We start from the raw sequence: 9718 nt of genomic DNA on the forward strand, positions 1-9718 counted from the left end.
AGAAAGTGACTTTGTCCCAGTTAACTCACACCATGTTGATTTTAGTCGGGTAAAGGGCTTTCCGGCTGCTTGTGCCTCACACGAAGGAAACCTTGGGACATTTGCTGAACATGCACCGATCATTTACGATCATAATTACATCTAAAATCCGGCATGTTGAATTCACTTTATATTTTTCATAGTCGTCATACTGCAGCAACAACAACATTGTGGAACGGATTGGTGGCCATAGAGAAATTCGAGGTAGGGATGTCTCGGATGGAAAACGGACAGTTTGGAGTTTTCTATGATTCAAACTGCAGATCTGTTGAACCTTGGCCTAAATTAACCGATAACACACTCCCAGAATGGTTTGGACAAACACTCTCATACGAAGGTGGCTTTGACAGGAGACCCATTTTAATCCAGGTGTATTTCCACTTTATGATGGTGAATGACTTTAGCAGATCATACTCGATTCTCTTGCGGTAAGTGTCGTTTTCCTACGTTCAGTTTTGGACCTGGGATGTCCGTATTTTGAATCCCAACATCCACATCCGCCAGGCTGGACTATATTCGGTCTTGATATATCTTTGATATATTCTTGGATATGACCTTGAGTGTCCTTGATAAAGATGATTTAGTGACCACCATATGGTGACGCATTGCTTGTCATTCAGGGAGCTATGGTATTGCTATGAATGCGCACTCCAGCTGAATGGCAGGTCTCAAAGTTCGTGGTTTGACCACACTAGTCTACGCATGCGTACGTAAGCCTCGCCATTCTAGGATAGAATGGCGAACCAGAACCTTTCATCGGGCTCTTGTGTCTTCTAATATCCCTTATAAATCATTCTAGGGAGCTTGCTAATGTGGATCGACCGTCTTCAGCTCCATTCCTTTGTTGGCAAGCACACTACAGAAGGTGGATCATGAGGTGGTGATGCGAAATGAAAATGGTCATAGTCAATTTGGGTGGTGCGAGGTCTTTGTTGGCTGGGTCCCACTCGATGCATCTTGCAGATGTCTGGCTTTTATTTGTTGGCAAATCTACATTTTTATAATTGCTCATACGATAGTGATGTGGATGCTCCAAATTCCAAAACAACCTCTACCTAATACTGTATTTCCTGGCACGCAATCGACCTCAGCGGCGAGCATGTCATCATCTCGCGACGACGCAGTTCGATCCCATGCGACGGATTCATGTGGGATCAAAACAGAATTTCCTAATGTCACGCAGCGGCGTGATTTGCCTACATGATTCAGAGATATTATCCATCCATTAACATTTATAGGTGCAAACGAATTGATCTTGATCGTTACCCCCAAAGACGTGGGGAATTTCGACACTCAGTGCTACCAATTCCACTCTCTACTATTATTATTTACTGCTATTGTTATTACTATTACTATTCTTCACACGTTTACGTGTGAAGTTTATTTCCTTTGGCGACAATACTTTTGTGAACTGAATCCCCGTCTAATTACTGTAACATTCTGAATGTGTCCGATGCTCAACTACCTGAGCACGAATAGCTATGAACTAGCCTTGGCAGACATCTTCGGAGCTTCTAGAAGTTTTGCAGTGGAGTAGAAATTTGGTAGCTCAGGTGGTCACTGGTTTGTTCGTTGAGCCAGACGATTTGATTGCAAACGTTTCAGTAACATTCGTGGTGACAACCTCAGTGCGTTTTTAAGGGGCATGGAGAGCATTGGTGGGTCGCTGGTTGTGTACAACCGTTAGAACTGGCTTTCATAATTTATGATTGTTATGTCAAGTTGTTTAGGATGTTTCCAATGTTTACAGAGGGAACGCACTTTTGCAATTAGCGTCCGCAACTTTTGAGGGTTTCACATCGTTGTCGTGAATGCCACAAATATGGGGCATAGCGTGGACACTTTGGCTACCAGTTATATGATGCATATGGTCGGCAACCTGCGCATGAGCTTCATTTCACCCCCAAGATCAGGCCCCATCTGGAAGACAAAATTCAGAGTTCTAGCGAAAGCTGTCGTATGTATTCATGCGCATGACCTCGCGAGAAGTAGATAAAAGTTGAGGAGAGCAAACAGAAACCGACCGCCGCATGAGAGAAAGGTTAGTAGATGACGGAATTCTTTGTCAGACAGTAGGCAGCAGGCCTGTTGAAGCATAAAGTTCAACAGAATGAGGAGTTCATACACGATGGAGACAAGACCAGCAACAATTTCAGCATCCACACACATTCCCACTAGAGGGCCATAAGGGTGTTTAGAATTTCAGTCATCGATTTTGTATACTTTTGGAATGTGTCGTATAAGGAGCTCATCAGTTGTTTGGATAGCGTGATCTCCGGGCCAACTTGTTCTGCCAAAGAAATCAAGCATTAAATTAGGAACCACATACGACCAATCAACAGTTAAACAGAGCGAAACACCAAGAATGAGTAAATAAAATGGCCAAGTACAATATTAACTTGTGGGTGCTCGATTCCATCACCCGTCTTTCAGTGTAGTATCAGAACGACGTGTAGACCACTACGCCCAAACAGACATTTGACTGGTATCTTAAACAAGAAAATAGGTCGGTAACCAAAGGATTGGCTCTGCGGAACAGTGAGTCTAGAATCTTTATTCTGTCTGTCTCTCATGTAGTCTGCGAGTTCACCCGCAGCTGCGAAGGCGTTTGTTTGCATCGTGTGTTGTACTGCAAACGGTGCTGTGACTTCTATATTGGTAGTTCGCTTCCCGCTCCGTTAACTATGGTAGGCCGAAAGGTACTAGCATGAGATATCGCCTATGGCGATAAAGGGGCTGTTACGCCTACATTTATTTGCTCATCATGGAATATTCTCCAAGGTTGCGCTTAAAATTTCGTGACGGGGCCAGAAGTGCCGAGCTACAGATGCTAGGTCCAGAATGGCTGGCATTCTGACCAGTCATGACGTGCCTTTATTTAGTCTGTAGCCCATATGTGACATCCATCTAATCGACTTGGTGTTCGGTTATCACGAACGGCTGACCTCCTGAGATCTTCCTCTTGATGATGCGGTTCATTAGACTACAGGTGGCCATGTATTTACTGGACATTATGTACGAACCTTGTCTCGAATTATTTGACATTTCTATGGGATCAGCTACGGAAGGCCCTTTAGTTTGTAATAGAGATTTGTAATAGAGATAAGTGCTGCCAGCAAACAGGACCTCAATATGACATGTTGATATCAAGCGGTGTACCGGAAAATTCGACCTACATCCTTAGGCCATCTGCACATCATTATCACCTGCAAGCCTTATCTACTTCGAAACTCGTACTAGTTGTCAAAAATCATTAAATGTTTATATCACGATGATTACTAGGAACAAAACTTCTCGAGGTACGAGTACACGATGTGGCATGCGATTTCTGGAGCAGAAGACAGTATGAAAAATTGAGATACAGTAGTGTTCCTCCTGCATATTTGCATCCTCGAGCAAGCTTTGAGCTGTAATAAGCTCCACAAGACATTATAACTGTAGAACTGCTGATAAAAATATCACCCTTTTGAGAAAACCTATATTTTCCGCGAAACTGCGATATTTTATTCCATTATCCACTAAGTTCCAACTCGGGGAATCAGTTGACCTTGGAAATTCGCTCGTTTAAATAAAACATTAACACAAGAATTGTGCGGGAAATGCTACAAAAGATAAGATTTTCAACTATAATGTGGTAATTTCTGGAAAAAAACGTAGTTTCCAAGAGCATGTCACCGGGCGAACGATATCGATCGCCTTGGGAGTTTACCAAAATGAATCCCGTTCAAACCTGTACATATAGGTTACTCTCTGCATGGAATCAATGCAGGAACAGAGTGGATAAGAAAAAACAACACCGACATCCTGCAAGGTTGTCGGGAAATCGAGACACCCTAGAAAATACAGTCATTAACGCCTTAAGGATATAGAGGCAGGTTGAACACGTCAACGCGTCAAAGGCTTGCATACGTTGATGAAACAAACATCTAGGAGTAGGCTATATGTAAAAAACTAGCGTCCTCAGCGAAACGGGGCTGAGTTGAGGATTGTGGATGATAATAAAGTTAGTGTGGGACAAGGTGGGACTTGGCCGAACTGAAACGAACACGTATCGAGATTCGTAAAATCTTACTACGAAGAACAGATAAAAGGGGGATTTGGAACCAACGAATCTCAGCCATAACCGGACTTGAATTCTCGTCATCATTCACCCACCTAGCATTAAAAACTTTGGCTACCTAATGAGACCACGGAGAAGGGAAAACCGGTCGTGGGTTGTCATAGCTCTCCGAGCTTCCAAAAACCCATGAGCAGTGTGTCACGTCCAATCGACCAGTACGTCCTCCATTTTGCGTATCTGGAACCACCGAACTCGATGTTTAGTGCGCTACTGCGCTGCTTGCTCTTCCCGCTCTCCTGTTTTCCTATGCATTGTTCTGCTGCAAACCATAGGATCGCAGTGTTTATTCAAAAATATCATCGACAATATCACTGTCAGGTATTTTCATGGAGGCAACTGCGTAGTGGTCAGTGCTGTCACCACAACCACGTTTTACCAGCTAGCATCTTCATCACTTATTTTCACCGGAATCAGGTAGTGCCCTCAAACATTTTAAACACTCTCAGTTAGTCAGAGATGATCGGGTATACTGGTGTATACCCGATTGCATTACCGGGACTATATTTCAATGCGGGTAAATAGGTTAAGGCAATTTTTCAAACAATGCTTTGCAAACGCATTTTCGAAGACGATTTCCTCGGTGGCAAAGAACCATCGCCGAATCTAGTGAACACGTCATAATTTATGTTCGGGGGGAGGGGGTTGGGAAACGTCCGTTTGCCTTCTAGTACTCTTCATCATCGTGTTTCTGATTGGACAATGATTATAGACAAATAAGAACTAGCGTGTCTGTAAGAACATGCAACATCAGTACACTGGTCAAGAGGTTCCACTTGCACGATCAATTCACACTTACGCGTACGTCTGACCAATGCGATTCTTGAAGACTCTTCGCTTGCACCAGCCTCGTTCACTCCTTTGATTCCGACATCAAGGTTTTCACAGGAATCGTCCAAGTTGATTATCATGTCTCGACGAGCGGTCTCGTGTTCCTTGACCATTTGACCCTGTGTGTTGTACAGACTCACCACATATCTGGGCGACCCGCACTCTGAGTTGTCATTCCAAGCTATATTGTACGCCTGAGTCTGACCACTGACCGGACTAACTCTGACGCCGAACGGAGCGTTTGGTGCTTGAATGAGTTTGGAAAGCAGAAGATCTGGTCAACATTCTTAGGCGATATATGTGGCAGGAATGATTCAAACTATTGGCCGAAATGAAAGCGTAACCACTGAGAGTGACACAAACTTGTGGAGAGTCCAACACCCATTCCACCCTGTCTAAGACCCATCGGTTATGCCTCGCACTAGTCAGTTTAGATCTAGTCGGTCGGTCTTAGCTCTTGCCAGAGAAATCCCTCGTGGTACGCCCCGCCCTCGTAAAACGAGACTGCGGTGTGACGATAGGAGATATAAACTGCATGTATACAATGCATTGTATACACTTCGGACTCGTAATCCCCACACAAGGTCAGCTTGACTTGCCACGCAGTGCCGGTTTAGGAGAGAGCCGTTTAATTGATGCCGGAGCTGAATCGTCAACATTGCTCTGATATCCACGTGATAGGCTCGTAAATCTAGTCGATTACTCCCGGGTTTCAAAAGTGAATAGTCAACGGTAAAAGTCATGGGAACAAAGTGGGATTTTGCAAACTTACCCGTAATGAAGACTCTCAAATTGCATAGTTCAGTTCAGTCCAGTTCAGTTCAGTTCAGTTCAGTCGTGCATTTATGCGGTGCAATTCTCGATTACCAGTAGCACAATCAAAAATTCCAATGTGAGAAGAAAAGTACATCGATAAAAAATCGTTTAATAAAAACACAAAATTGCCAGTTACAAACTGCTGGATAGAAAATTGGAAGACATTTGTGCACATCATTCTACAAAACCGGAAATTTGCAGGTGTGCACTCAAACCCTCATGATGATTCATTGACTATCACAGAACCTATTATATTATCTGAGGCAATCCATTAGACAACAGCACGCATTTGGTCAGTCTGCCACCCTACAGTCATCAACGTGTTTTGCAAGATATCACAGTATCAGCTGGTCACAAGTGAAGTTCTATAAACCCCATCCTCAATGTCGAACTGCGTGGACAGAACCCTAGGTTCAGGACTACACGGTCCTTTCCTTCTCTCACGTACTCCTTCACACAAACCCGTGTTCGCCGAACAGAATTTCATGTGAATTCTGATTATTTAGACCATGAGCGACAGCAGAGCGTGCGTAGCACATGATCAAACCACCTAAAATTCTAGTGCTCATGACTGACCGCAATTCGTTTCCCGATCCATTCTGTACGAATTCTTGGACACCAGCCCATCGCACCTATCGCCATGAAACATTGACCGTCGAAGGTCTAAAGCAGTCTAGGTCATGCGCGTTTTGTCACAGGAAACCAGACAGTACCGGTGTCCTCACTGTCACATGCAGACATTCCACTTCCGCAAACACAAATTCGTCGAAAGGGGGAATAATGACAAATTTGTTCTGATCATCAATCGAGACTGGCCGGAGCTGCCTTGTGTTCACAAGCCTCACCATGGCCACCAGCTCTTGAGCACAATTCGGAGTTCCGAGTCCGTCAGGACTGAGGAAGGAAAACGACCAGACTAGTGCGAAACCTAATTTGTCAATGCAGGTAATTAAGTTCGCTTTGTTCGATTGGGAACAAGGCGTCTGCACCGTGCACTCACAACAGACCTTCACAGAAGAGGGCAATTGACTTTGGTACTTTGGGAGAAGTTGATGTGGAACATTATCACCTACCTGGAATTAGACTCACACTCTTCTCCAAGGCGGGTCCAGTGTCGTTCCCGTGTTGTCCCTGGAGTCGAATATGTATTGGATAGCATTTGTCCGCCCAATGTATGGTCACATGGGTTTGGTTGGTTTTCTCCATAAGACTCATGCCATCTGGGGCTATGTAGGTGAAGTTGAACGTGACCGGTTTACACGGAGAATCGTCTATCCAGGATAGTCTGACCACCGAATATGCCTCTGTGATATTTTCGATTACAGTTGCGGTAAGCTGTTGTGGCTGAGCTGGGCCTACAAATCGATTGGAATTAAGGGGGAGTTTTGATTATCCGGAAGTTGGCGCGAGATAAATTGATCGTTGGTGGGCCAATAGAGGCATTGAGGAATGGGGTTGAACGCCGCGGAGGATAGATGAGAAACAGGGTGTGGGTGTGTGTGTGTGTGTGTGTGAATGTCAGAAATGTTAATCGAAGCTCTATGAGGTTGCTCATCAGTCACGTTTTACCACGCTACACTATAGTGTCGACGAATATTGTGAAATGCGATTGGCGGGTGGAGGGGTAATTTAATACATGGTCTTACCCGAATGAATGACAATTATGCCAAACCAACCGTGAGCACACTGCGAACAAACCATCAGCTTGACTATCATGCTTCCACCTTGATGATTGTACAAATCAGATTCAAATGACAATGTTCGACGAATTTTCAAACTCACGAATGAGCGACCACACTTCAGCATCACATCATCTCAATGTGAGATTTCAGTGTTGGACGGAGTTCTCGTGATTAGAGTAAGTTTTGTTCAACAAAGCCTTTCTGAACTTGGTCAACCGCCTACCAACCACTTAGTTGTTGCATGTTATTACGTGTAGAGATGCGATGCGGTCGAGATTCGAATGAAGTATATTCTTCCTCGGTCCTTTGGTGTAGGTGTGCTTCAATGTACACTTCGCAGGTGTGTGTTCAAGTCAAGTATCTCGAACTTCATATTTGGCATTATGCAAGAGCTTGGTGTTTGCCAGCGTTATAGAAAAAGAATGAATCGGAAGTTCCTGGAACAAACTCGCCCGTGATGTTTTTCTTAAACGACAGTTCACGGAAACATGTCAAACACCGTTATGAATGCGTTTATTCCCCATGACTGATTAGTAGGGAAGCATTCTGGAAGAATAACCATGTTGGGATTTCCGAAAGCATTTCCAATCGTGTGACATCCTCAATAGTCCAGAGACCAAGCAAAACCTAGGACAAATAACTCGTCCCACAAAATCCGCACGCAATGTTCACCCAGAATATCCATCGGGAAATCATGGATAGTTTCAGATCCACTGCTTTCTTAGTCATCATCACCTCGTGTCCTCGCACTAGTCAGTTTAGATCTGGTCGAAATCATATTTCTTATCTTGTTCATGACTGTGCACTCATTCAATGTGCAGGACANACATCCTCAATAGTCCAGAGACCAAGCAATACCAAGGACAAATATCTCGTCCCTCGAAATCCGCACGCACTTTTCACCCTGAATATCCATCAGGTAATCATGGATAGTTTCTGATCCACTGTTTTCTTAGTCATCACCAGCTCCTGTCCGGTTTCCGGTGTCTTGTCTTTTTCACGACTGTGCACTTATTGAATGTGCAGGACATTCGTCTCATAGTTAGTTTCGTTATTCCTCGCTCGTTTCCACTTGCTGTCTAACTCTGGGCAGCATGTTTCATTGAAAATAAACACGGGGAAATATCACGGCGACATTTCGTGAGCGACAGCAGAGCGTGCGTAGCACATGATCAAACCACCTAAAATTCTAGTGCTCATGACTGACCGCAATTCGTTTCCCGATCCATTCTGTACGAATTCTTGGACACCAGCCCATCGCACCTATCGCCATGAAACATTGACCGTCGAAGGTCTAAAGCAGTCTAGGTCATGCGCGTTTTGTCACAGGAAACCAGACAGTACCGGTGTCCTCACTGTCACATGCAGACATTCCACTTCCGCAAACACAAATTCGTCGAAAGGGGGAATAATGACAAATTTGTTCTGATCATCAATCGAGACTGGCCGGAGCTGCCTTGTGTTCACAAGCCTCACCATGGCCACCAGCTCTTGAGCACAATTCGGAGTTCCGAGTCCGTCAGGACTGAGGAAGGAAAACGACCAGACTAGTGCGAAACCTAATTTGTCAATGCAGGTAATTAAGTTCGCTTTGTTCGATTGGGAACAAGGCGTCTGCACCGTGCACTCACAACAGGCCTTCACTGAAAAGAGCATGTGACATAATTCGGCAGGAGTGGATCTGGAACACGATCGCCTACCTGGAATTAGGCTCACACTCTTCTCCAAGGCGGGTCCAGTGTCGTTTCCGTGTTGTCCCTGGAGTCGGATACGTATTGGATAACATTTGTCTGCCCAATCTATGGTCACATGGGTTTGGTTGGTTTTCTCCATAAGACTCGTGCCATCTGGGGCTATGTAGGTGAAGTTGAACGTGACCGGTTTACACGGAGAATCGTCTATCCAGGATAGTCTGACCACCGAATATGCGTCTGTGATTCTTTGTATCCTGGTTGGGGTAAGCTGTTTTGGCTGAACTGGGCCTATGAATCGATTGAAATTTAGGCGATTTTCGATTATCTAGAAATTGGTGCGAGATAAATTGTTCGTTGGTGGGCTAATGGGGGCATTGAGGAATGGGGTTGAACGCCGCGGAGGATAGATGAGAAACAGGGTGTGTGTGTTCGTGTGAGTGTCAGACATGTAAATCGAAGCTCTATGAGGTTGCAGATCAGTCACGTTTTACCACGCTACACTAAAGTGTCGACGAATATTGTGAAATGCGATTGGCGGG

The 9718-nt window shown here is 44.6% G+C and overlaps 2 protein-coding genes across 2 annotated transcripts; one reads left to right on the top strand and one right to left on the bottom strand.

The window, feature by feature from the left end:
- Positions 1-4956: 4956 nt before the first annotated feature.
- Positions 4957-7156, bottom strand: T265_13558 (hypothetical protein; the record flags this gene model as incomplete). Its single annotated transcript, XM_009169477.1, has 2 exons — positions 4957-5261; positions 6877-7156. Coding segments are annotated over 2 exons (585 nt in total), but the record flags the coding sequence as incomplete, so codon positions are not given.
- On the top strand, positions 6535-9442 carry T265_13557 (hypothetical protein; the record flags this gene model as incomplete). Its single annotated transcript, XM_009169476.1, has 4 exons — positions 6535-6690; positions 7038-7133; positions 8854-9003; positions 9347-9442. Coding segments are annotated over 4 exons (498 nt in total), but the record flags the coding sequence as incomplete, so codon positions are not given.
- Between the last annotated feature and the right edge of the window lie 276 nt (positions 9443-9718).

The sequence above is a fragment of the Opisthorchis viverrini genome (assembly GCF_000715545.1).
Source record: "Opisthorchis viverrini unplaced genomic scaffold opera_v5_80, whole genome shotgun sequence".
In the NCBI taxonomy this organism is placed as follows: domain Eukaryota; kingdom Metazoa; phylum Platyhelminthes; class Trematoda; order Opisthorchiida; family Opisthorchiidae; genus Opisthorchis; species Opisthorchis viverrini.